The 14034-nt window shown below is 42.7% G+C and overlaps 1 protein-coding gene across 6 annotated transcripts in view; it reads right to left on the bottom strand.

The window, feature by feature from the left end:
- Window positions 1–2655: 2655 nt before the first annotated feature.
- Window positions 2656–14034, bottom strand: part of LOC121080562 (mothers against decapentaplegic homolog 4-like) — a 28666-nt gene continuing 17287 nt past the window's right edge. For 5 of the 6 annotated variants that reach the window (XM_040578649.1, XM_040578652.1, XM_040578651.1 and 2 more), the window contains 5 exons: window positions 13858–13908; window positions 11611–11794; window positions 10436–10604; window positions 9033–9171; window positions 2656–7825 (listed from right to left, as the gene is read on the bottom strand). In XM_040578649.1, the coding sequence (XP_040434583.1) occupies window positions 7614–7825; window positions 9033–9171; window positions 10436–10604; window positions 11611–11794; window positions 13858–13908 (755 nt within the window). In that variant the 3' untranslated portion in view covers window positions 2656–7613. The remainder of the gene's footprint in view (window positions 7826–9032; window positions 9172–10435; window positions 10605–11610; window positions 11795–13857; window positions 13909–14034) is intronic. The other variant, XM_040578653.1, reaches the window with a different exon arrangement.

Raw genomic sequence — 14034 nt, 5'->3', positions numbered from 1 at the left:
GCATCAACCATCTTAAATCCCATCCCCTCCAACACGTTTTATTTAGCAGAGCAAGTAACACTGTGGTTGCTTCAGAGTTGCATAAGACTCCACTTCTCAATTTGCTGTCATGAATTTACTTTTCCATGCTCAGGAGCACTTGTGATGGGTGACTAACCCACCTGGAATTTTAACTCTTGTTCATGGAAAAGAAAGCACTCGCCACCAAGCATCCATCTGCATGAGCCTGTCTGCCCCACTGCCAGCCAGGCTCGTTAGAAGAGATAAATTATTTTTTTTTATTCCAAGGTGAGGGTTTAAGGAACCGGTCCGAAAGCCCAGTCCCTGTCCTGTGGAACATCTGGCTCCTTGTTGGGGGTAGACAGGGATGGGAAACCTCTCCTGGCTCCTGGGGAGCAAACTCGGTGTTGTTTTATGCACCCTGTTGCAGATACTGCTGGCGAGCAGTGGTACGAACCTCAGGGTGGGAAGCAGCGCAAGCTGTGCTTGGAACGGCACGTCCCTGTGCTCAGCATCTCCTGTTTGGTCCTGAAAATCAGCCAAGGTCCGGCTGTTCCTGCTCAGCTACCCATGGGGTTCAAACCTGCTGCTGGGGACAGTAGGTACAGCGCAGGAGCTGGCAACAAATTGCTCTAAGTTTGTGGGGGTTTTTTTGTTTGTTTGGTTTTTTTTAAAAAAAAAAACCAAAGTAAATCCTTTTGTACTTGGTGCTGTTCTTTCAGTTCTGTGAGCAGTCGGCCTGGTGCACTGGGGCAGGGAGCTGTGCTCAGAAATCCTCTCCCTCCTTGGACCAAAAATGCCCTTTTCCATGTCTCATGAGGATGCTTATGTTGCCTGTAGCTCTGGCAGAGGTAGGAGGGGCGATACTTCCCTTGGGATGAGCCCACCAACACATCAAGACTCAGGAGCTGAGCTGGTTTTGGGGGTTGGAATGGAGAGTTTGGGGCAAAACTCACCAGCAGGTGAGCGAGCTCATGCCCACAGGCACCTCCTCTGGCACCTCCTCGGCCCCATCCTGCAGTGTTTCTGCTCCAGCTCACTGGAGCTGCCAGGACAACCTGCCCGTGCTGGGGGGGTTGGGACAGGGCAGGCTGGTTTGTGCAGGTAAGGTGCAGGCAGCTGGTGCTGACCACCCAGCTCCTGCCGTGGCTGAGCCCGGCCCTGGTACAGCAACCAGGGCTCATGCCGGTGGGATCCCACACTGGTGCTTCCTGAAAGAAGCGTAACTAGTATAAACAAAAAAAATAAGTGGGTTTGGTTTGTAGGTTGTTTTTTTTTCCACCAAAAAATACCTTTAGCCTTAATTTGTTGGGCTTTTTTCTTTCCAAAGTCACATTGCATTTCCAGGAGCTGCTTGGGTAAAATTTTAAATAAATAAATGCAAAAGGAACAGAAGGAGCTGGGGGTGCAGGTTGTTGCAAAGAAAACAAATGGGTTTGGGGGCAAAGGAGCTGCACCAAGGGGCTGTAGGAAAGCCCACATGCTGCATGGCACGGCCTGATTTGGGGGGGGGGGGGGGGGGGGGGGGGGGGGGGGAGGGGGCTTGGCAGTGCTGGGTTAGGGGATGGATTTGATGATCTTAAAGGTCTTTTCCCACCTAAACCATTCCATGACCAGCTCTGGATGACTCGGGGGGGGTGCCTGTCCCCAGCCCTTCCATGCCAGAGGATTCCCAGCCCCACGTCCCTTAAAGGCTTCTGAGGACACAGACACACACAACCCCCCCTCCACACCGACCTCCGCAGAGCCACATGCCCATGGCTCTGGTTCTGCTGCAGGTATTAAAAAAACACCCCAAACCCTTTAGTTTTTGCAGTATTTCGTGTTGCCGCAGCTCACAGTCCTGCCCCTGCCACCCTCCATCCTGGGGCAGGCTGGGCTCCAGGAGCCAAGTAAGCGTGAAGCCGAGCGCCTGAGCTGCAGCTCAAGGGGTGTCACCCCCCCAGGATGGCACAAGGGCCTTGCAGCCACCCGGGCCATCTGCTCCCTCCAACTGCCAGCGCAGCTGAGCGTACGAGCTATTGAGAAAGGGTCACAGTTTGAGCGAGTGCTGGTGACATTAACAGTACAACCCCCCGCCATCCCCAGATTTGCACGAGCCACAGCTGGGGAGCAGGACCAGCAGGGCATTAATGGGGTCTGGGAACGGCGTCGGCTGGAGCAAGGCTACGGCTGAGACTGAAAGAGGGATTTTGCCACCAGCATGCGCTGCTCAGGCTCAGCTGCATCCTCCCCGGACTGCACAGCATCACTCTATCACCACATACAGCTACCGAGACCTGGTAGTAGCTCCAGTCCCTGGTCCTTGCTCCGAGGCCGCAACAAAACACAGAGCTCAGCTGGTGGATTAAAAAAAATAATTTCCATTAATACAAAAACCCACAAAACTGTCACGTCCTGCCAGCTTCAGACAGCCTGGTACCTGCCTGCCTTCACGTGCTCAGAGAGGCTACCACACTGGACGCTGCACTTGGCTTTGGGGTCAGTGTTGGTGGCACCGGAGCAGCTGACACATGGCACCGTGAACCTGCAAGCCCTGCCCCAGGGAGCTCTCCCAGCCCCCACACCATCCAAGACCACAGCTAGTAGTGCTGCCAGCCAGCCAGAAACAGGGTCAAAGCTGTCCACTGCATGAAATAAAGAAGCCAAAGACTTGGATCTTTACCTTTTTTTAATCAAAAACATACTCTGTTACAGAATTTCAGGAAAGTTAACTATAGTATATTATCCACAAACTAGGTCTAATGAAAAACATACAATAAGCTACAAAGGAACTACTGGGAATTCTGTTGACCGCTTATCAAAAGGCAATGGCTAAAAGAAGAAATGCTTAACTAGGCTTTCACACTCAAAAAACCCTCTCGTGGCAAGTTTTGGGTTACGGGTAATTCACAGCTCTCAATCCATCTGATTCACAACTTTGTAGTGCTACCAAACTGCACCAAAAAGACACAGAAAAAGGTACTGTAGCAAGAAAGCATTAGGTGATTTTGGTGAACTTGAAAGAATTATGTCCTGTAAATTTAGGAGTGGCATAGTGCTCACAAGGCACAACAGCAGCCAACAGCGCCAAAACTTCTCGAGATTTTGTTGGCAGTTGTTCTGCTTTCTGCCAGGTCTCACCAAGTAAAACTTCTACAGTGCTGGGAAGTCACTTCTCGAGAACCACGGCAGCTTCAACTTGACCTGGCTGCACCTCCCAGATCATTTTCAGAAACACATGATTGAGGATAGTGCTTTGGAGGCAGATGACACAATGCAAGGATACGTACAGCATCCAGCTCCTACGTGACTGGTGGGGAAGCGCTTTCTGTTGGCTTCATCTCCCTGCCCTGGACTGAAGTGCGACTAGGCGCATCAGGAGTAGATGCAACCAGCTTAGTGCTCATGAATAACACACATGCCTACAACAGGCAAGCTGCAAATCTCAGTCGCAAGAACAGCGCCATGGTCCTCAAAAATCCGTCATCAGTCATGGAAACACTCATCAGCAGGACCAGGCCAAGACCATCACCTTCAATGCTTAAGCCTTAACTTAAACAGAAAGGAAGTAACTGCTCAAAAATTGTGTCCTTAACACCACCTGACAACCAAGCATCTTGTAATTTTATGGAGCAGATACTAAGTAGCATGGGGCCTGACAGGAGATGGGGGGGGGGGGGGGTGGGGGGGGGGGGGAGGAAAGAGGATTTCCTAAATGAAGTCTGAATCCCACTTAGAGGAAGACCCATCTGGCTGTCTTTAACAGGTTGCATTAAAAAAGTGACCAGTGATCCCAGTCACTCCGCATAACAGAGTAAAAATGCAAATTGACAAGACAGTCCTTTCTAAAGCGCTTACTCTTCAAGTAAGAGATTAAAGATGTCTCAATAAAGACCACCATCAAGACGTAAACAACACTCAAAGGGTTCAGAGGCAGAAGCCCCCCCAGATACACTGGCACAGGAATTTTTTAATGGTTCCTAGTAAAAGAATTGAGGTAGTCGTTCCTGAGCTATGCAGAGAGGACGCTGTTGTCTTTAGAAGTGTCACAAGTAGTAAGATGGTCTCAAAGGTAAGGCAGAGGAGTTGGATACAGGTTCAATGACTACTGCTGCTATAGACCTCTTTTGTGACTGGGGGAGACCGTCACCTCCTTTAGGCCCCTCTCTGTAAAGCAGCCAGAGTATTTTCCCAGGTCTTCAGTATGCTAGAGCCGTTAATGAAGTCATTGATGTCACAGCCAGGGGGTCCGGGTCCCTGAGCACATCACTCTCATCAAGCCCAGAAAAGCCACATCTCGGAACAACCATTTGTAACCAGCACCGCATAGCGCTTATGGCTCCTTCTAAGGGTTTCCCATTAGAATTCTTTTACATATTTTTGAAACCACGCCAGCGAAAAGGTTTCCTCTCCTACATCTCTTATCGTGTCAACTTCAAATGCCCTTGCTTTCAAAACTAACAATAACACGGCTAAAGCCATCTAAACCCTGTGGTGCTAAACCCAACTCTCCAGAACATGAATTGAAATTACAAAGCACTCCAGCTCCAATGCTTTTTTTGAGGAGCATGCATGTAACAGAGGATGAGAAACACAAGGGTAATTACTCCAGCAAAAGAACGAAGCAGAGCAGACCCAGGAACAGGAGCACAAGCTAGAGTTTGCTAGCTGAAAAAAATACTTGTTGAATTCATGGACTCTGAGACATTTGGAGCTGAAGAGGAGGCACGATTCTGGCGTTCTTGACATCCCTGCCTACAGTGCGTATGGGGATCGTCACAGCTGTCAAGTAGCTGTAGCTCTTTTTTGAATCTCAGAAAAAGACATAAATGCAAGACTGTCAAAGATTCAATGAGCTGCTGAAGAAGGGTTTCCAATCCATTATGCGCTGCATTTTATGCCCTGTCACAAGAAATAAAAAGTACAAAAATTAAGTTAAAGGCATATTAAAAACTAAGAATGAGTCTCTCATTTTGCCCTTTAACAGTTATGATTGCATCTTATCAGTAACTGCCTGGTGGGTAAGACAAGCACCATTTCAGCATTTTTACTGCCTCACACAATATTCAGATTACTCCTGATGTGGAGCCTGCGACTTCTTGGTTCTGATAAACTCAACCAATGTTCTTTTGTTGTTCCATTCAGAATGTTTTTAGCCATCTAAATACTACACTATAGGTACCATTCACTGTAGGTGGAGACTTGCAAAACATCTGCCAAAAACACCCCAGTCTTAATAGCTGAATTCTTTCAGGCTGCAATCCAGGCAGGAACACCAACAGGCAGAAGCAATCTGTTACTGTTTTATCAAATTTCGGCACAATTCAAAAATAAGCAACTGGTACAGAGGGTTTTCTGTGAAGTAGCCACACACAGATCAGACACCCACCAAGATAAGCACCTTGCAAAACCGCAAAGTTAAATAGGGAGTAAGCTCAGGGACTCCTAATCAAAAGAACAGTCTTGTTAAAAGCAGTTCATCAGTCGGAAGGCCAGACACCTCCCAAAGGCCAAGGCACCTTGAAACGAGCAGTAAGAGCAGGGCAGATGATTCAAAAAGGGGGTTGGCAAGAAGAACATGTAGTCAGGCTTTTCATTTCTTCCCCCAAATCAAGCTTTCTGTTGTGGATGAAGCATAACCGAGCTGCTGGTTAATAAGCTTCTCTGAGGATGTAGTCAGAATCCTCTACTGAAAGTGTTCCTCAAGAACCTGAAGCTTGCTTTTCGGACAAACTAGATCATTAGGAGTGAAAGGAAAACAAAAAAAGTTTTAAACCAAAGGTCTTGAGAAAAAGAAATGTGATTTTTCCAAATATCAAGAAGTCACCACATAAGAGGGGGGAAAAAAAAGACTGATCTTATTAGGAGTTAGTCTGAAGAAGGCAACAACTGTTAATAAAAACACAGAGAAAGCTCATGCAGTCTTCTGTGCTTCCACACCTAAGACAGAAACAATGACCGCTGACATCTTCAATAAGAATTTCAGCAGATGGGGGAAGCAATACCTAAACACTGCGTGTCACAGCCCTCTACAGATTCCTGAAACTATGCAAGAAGCTTGGCAAAAAGCCTGAATAATCTCTTCCAAGATTTCTACTTAGGTTAACCACTACAGCTGCACTGCCAGGTCGGCTCAGTACAGCATGGCAGGCAGACCAAACCAGCAGCGCCTGAAGGACTGAAGTTGGCGTCTGTGTACTTCTAAGCCTGTTTAACTAAGCTCTGACTCCCTACACACAGGCTGAAAAAGCAGGAATTCCTGCTCCCTCTTCATACCCCAGCAAACAGCAGAAACAGATATCCTTAGGACATGCTTTTAGTGAGAAGTGGGGAGTAAGAAAAATGAGAGTTGCTTCCTGGCAATTCAAACCAACAAAAATTCCTACCACTATTGGCTGCTGCTGGTCTTGCAAAGGAAAATAATCCATCAAGTCAAGATCAATGATTTCAAGGTGTAGAATTACATAACAGAAGAAACTAAATTTATAAAAATCAGGGTTTTCATAGTTTTATTTATACTATTAACTAGAGAGAAAGCATACATATTGTATCTGTCATACAGTCAATACATCTGCATTTTGTTTTCTACTATAAATTCTCTATAGAAAGTCATTGCCAATTGATACGGTCATTGATGGCATAGGGCTTAAAATAACCAAGACGTATAAAAACAAGTTTGCCATCTTGCCCTGAGTGGAAATGGTGAACAGATACAAAAACTGGATCCTAAATATCGATGTAATATTATACATGATTTAATGGTATATGCAAGTAAAAAGTGTCATGCAAGTTTAAAATACCTGCCAAGTTTTACTTGAGTAAAATCATAAAAGTCAGTAGTAGTTATGAAAATATGTTCCTGCCATTAGGTACTCATTATGCATTTTCAGTGGCAACTTTGCAGACTGGGTATTTCATGTTAAACTGAGTGCCAGCACTGAAAGTATCCATTTCCTTTAGTGTTTTAAAACTCACGTGTCTATATTAAATAAAAGATATCTTTGATTTTTATTTAAAACTAGTGAAGGAAAAGCCACATTTCTTTTCCTTGCTATTTTTAATCAATGCCAACAACGTACGTCTCATCCCTCACTTTTTGGCAGCTTCTAGGTTTTGATCTGGAAAAATCATAACAAGATAGTCAACAAAATAAAGACGTCTTCTGTTAACTATTGTTCCCTAAAAAGAACATCACAAACCAGCTGGAATTTTAAAGTTGCTATAAGATAAATGTTTGTAACTATTAGAAGGAATTTTCAGATATAAATATATATATATAATATATATTCTGCATACAAAAGGCTCCTTGTGAGGCTTATCACCAAGATGCCACAATAGAGAAGGAAAGTTTCAAAGGGAACAAACCCAATACTGTAAAGGCTCTATAAGGCGTTTACCTTCCACTTTAAGCCCTATTATGACAGTTAAGTTCTGAAAATAACTGAAATCCAGATTCTGCATGTTCAGTTTATTTCTGCTAAGAGCAAGGTGGCAAACACATTTTTAAAACCTGGTTTTAGAAGATTAAACAGAACAAAAGTAAAATATATCTTCAGGTTATAAACAGAAATGTATTTTACAATCCACCATCCTCACAATATAATGGCCCACAGCAGTGCAGCAGAGGGATCTCAGTCTAAAGGTTGTGGGTCTGCAATAGGCATGGTATGAAGTACTTCATCTAGAAGCTGGAGGGCACGGTGTAAGTGAATTTCAATCCAGCACGGTGTCTCTTTGATGCTCTGTCTTGGGTAATCAGGTCCCCAACCTTTTACAAAACTCATCCTGAGTATGCATAAGCGGCGAAGGTCATCTACACCGATTCCAGCAGCAGCTGACAAACCTAAACAGGAGCGGTCACAGACACGTTTCTTTTATCATCTGGTTTGTTTAGCCATTCCTGTCTGCTCGGCTCTTTCTTCACGTACAGCTTTCCCCTCTCACCACAGCAAAGGCCAATCCACATTTCTAGATCTCTGCTACAATGAACGCAGTAATTATTCTGCGTTTCTTCCAATTAAATTTTTTCTCATCATTCTGCAATCTTGAAAGGGTTCTGAAATATAAAACTCCTTATAATAAAGCAGACATGATGAAACCCAATGTCTTATGTGATAACAATGCACAAAACCTTATTTAAGAAATATAGTCAAAAAATATTTATTCCTGAGGTTTGCCAAATGCTGCATTTTCAGCATAAGAACTGTGACTGACTGCCTGCAGGAAACTGGATGAACTAATCACATTGCTTGCATCTAATAAAATAAAGATGAATACAGCTGGCAAACTTCAGATTGCAAGTATGGTTAAGAAAAAATTTAAATACATCCTCCAAAATGCCTTCAGCAATTTGTAGGACAGCTGGAGAGTCACATGGCAACACAAGGAATCCAGAAAACACTAAGGCACATAAAGCAGTCTGAGACATGTAGGTACTCACACTTTTAGAAGTACTTGGGTACAATTTCAAGGATCTAGAATTTAGTAACTAAGAAAACTCTAGCCCAGAATAATAAAAAAATTAAATAAATAAAAAAAGAGAAAGAGAAACACACCCTCACACTCTCTTCTTCCTCTTCTCCAGAACTGTAATACTGACTTCTATACCTAGTCAAGGACTTGTTGCCCAGTAATCCCTATTGTTTTGAGTAATATTTTTATGAACTTAGATCTCAAAGATAATTTTTCAAGCTTGGGCTAAGCAGCCAAAAGTATCTCTGCTTGAACTCATAGGGTTATGCTATCTGACCTTGTATATAACATGTTTTCTGTTGTACTGCAACACTTCTTGCAGTACAGTAAGTACCCACTTTCATATCCAACGTACCCTGAAGGCTACAGAGTGAAAACTGGTGTGTGGAGCAGTAACAAACCGAATGAATACAGACTTACCTCGATGCCACCCCAGCCCCATCTCGCCCCAATCTTACTACCTCATTCCAAGTTAATTTGCACCGTTGCAGGGGCAATGGGTGCAGTTATGAGGAGAGCTGTGGTGGCTGTTTTCAGGTAAGGAAAAAAAGAGGAGACCAATCAGTTAATGTACTTACTAATGGCTGGGGCTATTCCACCTACTGATCCTGGTCCAGGGATGTTTCCTGCTACTGCTGCAGCTTGAGCAGCAGCGGCAGCTTGGGCCGTGGCAGCCTGCTGTTGCATCTGACGATGACACTGGCGTAAATCAAACACCTTAAAAAAACCAAACAAACAACAACAAAAACAACCTGAACTATGTAGACTTACCAAAATCAAGGAAGGAAAGAATTCCTCAGCTCCCATCCCCAATAATCTGGACCTCTCTGCTCGCCCAAAGCAACTTCTGTGGTCTCATCATGCACTTGGGTAAAAATAAGCCTTCCCTGCTTTGCTTAATTTCTAACAGAAATGGTCCATTAAAGCTGTTTCTGAAGAAACTCTTCTCATATGACGTTACTACCACCAGCAATACCAGAACCCGGCTGAGCTGAGCAGGCTAAAGCATATTCTATGCAGAACTGACTGCCTGACCACAGTCTGAAGAGTGCCACAGGCTGATATAATCCCAGCTGCTTAGTTAAATCCCAGGATCTCCAGAAAAAACAGGCACATAAATAAAAATGGGAGCCACCAAGTCCTGCTTCACTTTGTCAGACTTTATTCTTCTTCACTGCTTTAGTGAGATATGTCAGTCTCTTTAAAAGAAATACCAATAATTGATAAGGTTTCAGCAGCTAGGTTTCAGGTTGGTAGCATTTTCTATCTTTGTGATCAGGCTCAGCAGTAATATCTACAGGAACTCTGTTCTCATACTAGAAAGCTCAGACACAGAAGTCAGTGGGGTTTCTTTCACCTTCATTACACAACCTGTCTGCAAAACTGAGGATTAAAAAAAGAAAAAACCCAAAACACTCCAAACTTCAAACAGTTTATCTCTAATTCAAGAATTATTTTTCACAAGTGTGATTTGTCCTAAATAAAGCTTCAAATCTGGCAGAGGCAAGTCCAAGTAAGAACCTCCCAAAAATAATTTGTTTCTATGCAACTTTCTGCAACCTCTGGATCACTTCACATTCGTTAACACTAACACGCACTTTACACTTCTACTGCATTTATACACACTTTCCTAATTTTTCTTGTTTTGGAGAGAAAGTAAAGAAACAGATAACCTATGCTAAAAATTTTAGTAGCAGTTAATTTAAAACTGTAAGGCTAAAAGTAGAAAGAACTGCTATCAAGACTGTGACAAAATACAAAATCAGTTTCTTTCATAGTATCTAGATAATACTTCAGAGTTTAATTTTAAAAAGTCATCTTAAGTGACTTGTCAAATGGAGGAGTTTTGTTGTTTTTTTTTAAAAGGAGAACTAAAAGGAAAGTGACATTTATGTCAGTGTCTCATAGCTTCCCTAACATTTACAAGGACCAAATGTATGCTATTTCCCCCACAATTTTCATCTAGGAACGTCAAACCAACCTTTATATATGCACTTGGGTAAATCTTGTGAACAGCATCCCCTGGTGCACGTCCTGCTTCTCTGTCCAGGTAGTAACTCTGAACGAAGACTGCATGGTCACTGAGGCATCTCACCCACACATCACCTTCTCCTTTGCACTCCAACTGCACCCCTTTACCTATGTGCAACCTTAAAAAGAAAAACAGTTCCAATGCACCTGTGTGTACATACTGTAAACGAGACCTTTACTAAATAAACCATGAACAATTCTCCAGCACTCACTCAGTGGTGCTGCCTTAATTTACGCTCCACTCATACAAGGACCTGAAATTGTAGTTATTATTTTTAGGTGTAAGTCAGTACATAGTCACACAAAATCTGTAAAGTAAAAAGCCATTTGTAATACCATGTAAAGAGCTATGGGAAACACAGAATAGAATGCAGAACCAATGATTTTTGAGTAGCAGCTACTGTACTTATTGACAATACAGAGCTGGGATGCCAAACACATTCAGCTCTGTTCAGAAGTGTAAAATCCCACAAGTATTCTAGTATAGAAACATAGTATAGAAAATCTAGTACAGAAATAGTACATACACAAAACCACATTTTAATGCAGAACTGTATGTTCATTTGAATCTCATTACAGCAATCTAGCATTTTGATCGCCACAATGCAACGTTCCTGAAGACGTGGAATCATTTTCCTCCTCTTTTGTTTCAAAGAGGGAAAAAAAACGTTGCAAGATTGCTTCGGTTCTCTATGCTTCCACATCAAAGCCTAGCTCACGTATGGTGAGAATGAATGAAAATCCACTAGCTCTTTATCAACCTTCCTTCGCTCCTTTGACAAATCTACATATTGCAGTTATTCTCACATCACTCTCTGGTGTGGAAAGCTAATATTCAGCTTGCATACATAATGGCACGAGTTGCTAATTTTATCCTTGAAGGCGCAGCCTTTGAAAGCCATGAAAAGCAATGCACTATTGCAAAGCACCGAAAGTCTTTGTCACACAGTCCACATTTTGAATGCATTACAGTCATGGCCTAGAAAGATACACTCTGCTACACTTAATTCAGTTAAAAGAAACATACCAGACTTGTCATTTCAAAAGGGAGGCACACACTAAAGGCAAAACCAAATGATTATCAAATACCACAGAGAGCTGGGGCTCTGGTGATTTGCAGAATACCTTGCTCTTTCAATGGCTTCTGTTCTATGCACGTTGGAAAGCTGGCCCAGGCAAAAACGGTCTCCTCCAGAAGGATCCACATATCCATCAACCGTAACGATTGGACAGCTTGAAGGGACCTTAAATGTTTCTCCAACTTGCACGTCCATTTCAAAATATGCGATTGAACACCAATATTCTGGAGCTAAAGAATATATACAATTAACTGCCTGAAAGGCGCACCACCCCCACCCCACCCCATAAACCCATTCCAGACAATCAATTAAGTCTTCTGCAAATGCATTTGTCATAAGCAAGTTCAGATAGAAAAAGACATGTACGTGGTATTTCTCTGTGCTAGCAGACTACAACAAACACTGGCTTGTCATTTTTTCTTTGAGCACACATCAACACAAGGGTTTGTTTTAGTTAAGATCTTCTAAGTCTTTGAACTGTTTATAACTCCAGGTAGATTTTGTAAGCTATCTGCATTCCTACACCTTATAGCTCGATTTCGCCCTCCTTTAGCATAAAGGAGTAATACATACATGCCTATTCATTGCTAAGCAGATATAAACTAACTCTGAAACAGATCTGGCTTAGGATACAAGAGTAACTACTTCCCAGGTGAAAGCAGTTTTCTCTATCCTCCCTGCAAAGCAAACCAGATTTGGAAAGCAGGGCAATGGGGGAAAAATAACAAAGATCACACACTGATCTTGTCTGCACACAAGCAAGTCAGTAATGGGATAAAACAAGGAGGTAGAACAAAATGGCATGTTTTAATAGCAAAGAGGCACCTTTTAACTCATACTATTTTAAAAACAGGCTACAAAGGAAAGATGGTACTTAGAAGAAGCTACCATATGAGGAAGGGAAACCCTGACTCCCTAGAGCATGCTGCTGAAGCTTAAACACTTCAAATAAGCAAGGAAACCTGACAAAGCACACAAAGTGATCTTGTACATGTGTGTCTGCTGCTTGTGTGCTACCTGGGAGTAACTGGCTTGTCCAGCCATCTGCAGGGTTTGTTGTGCATGCTTTTAAGTATTAAGAGTTTCTCTCTTCAGACACATTAAAACCTGAAGTTGCCACAAGCTTAAGTCGCTGGGGATTTCGGGACTCAGCACCTTTGCTGACTACAAGGGCCAATTTCCACAAAACAGTTACACAGCTGACACTGAAGCAGCTTGTTGGGAAGGACAAAGAAAATCAGGACTACAGCATACTCAAAACAGGGGAAACAGAAGAGCTAACATGACAGGACCTAAATACCACAGCCTGATAAGCCAACAGGAAAAAAAAAAAGTTCTGCCAGTGCTGTAAATGGTACTCATTCACTACAAACAGCAGGACCCAACAGCACACCTACTTGTCTTAAACTGTTGTTCTGTTTTCATTAGAAAAGAATAAACCTGTGCCTGAATTGCTTTAAGTTTTTTATCTTCACATAAATACTCATGTCTGTGAGGACTGAATAGGGTGAAATCAATAGGGTGAAAGAGACATACTAAATAATACAAAATACAGTTTAGCTACAGTTCAGTTCAGCCAGCAATTAACAACCGTTTATTTCTGGTACTGTCACTGGCCAATGAATAAACAAGTTAAAACTTTTAGGCTCTTCAACTATGCAGCTCTCCCTATGCAGGCAATAGCTTTGCTGTTGTTAAAATCAGAATACCACCTTGCACCTGCAATGGAGCTAGCTTGTACCACAAGACCAGACCTCCTTAGTTCCATGAACTGCTACCATTAATGAAGACTCCTAAAAAGCAAGCTTCTGTGCAAAGCTCCAAAGAGGAATTTGGCTCCAAAAATACTAAGAAGGGCAATAACTGTCTTTCAGGGTATCTGGTTGTCACAATGGACTTCTAGATTACAGATTCAAGAGGGCTTTGGTGTGACCTAAGCTCCATGACATTTCTAAGATGGTAAAAATTTGTACAACTTCAGGCACCCTACAAAGTTTAGAATCAAGGACATTCAGAGTTCAGACACCTCCAAGGTAGGCACCAGCTCAGTGTTAGTTTGAGGATTGCAATCTTAGGCTGCAAACTGAATTTAGATGCCTGTGTCACCAATCCAAAAGAGATGTCTGAATTCAAAAGACCACATCACAAAATAGTTCCTCTCCTTTCGTCCCATTTTGAATATGTATCTCACAAATTTCAGAATACTTGATACCAAGAAAAAAAATAATCAGAACTGTCAACAGAAATGTATTCATTTCCATGATATTAGCATTATATGTTAGATTTTACTCACCAGGATGATTTGATATAGGCGGCTGGAATGCAAGTTCATTGTGAACTGGCCCTTTAAAAGGAAACATGCAATTTGTTTTACAGGAGGAAAAATAAGGTTTTCTTTCTTGTTTTCCTATGAAAAAGAGACTTGTGAGGATGCCAGATGCTATAAATCCCAGTAATTTCAGAATCAACT

This window comes from Falco naumanni, chromosome W (genome assembly GCF_017639655.2).
Source record: "Falco naumanni isolate bFalNau1 chromosome W, bFalNau1.pat, whole genome shotgun sequence".
Lineage (NCBI taxonomy): Eukaryota > Metazoa > Chordata > Aves > Falconiformes > Falconidae > Falco > Falco naumanni.
The sequence above is the reverse complement of the archived record's forward strand: the minus strand, read 5'-3'. Positions and strand labels throughout refer to the sequence as shown.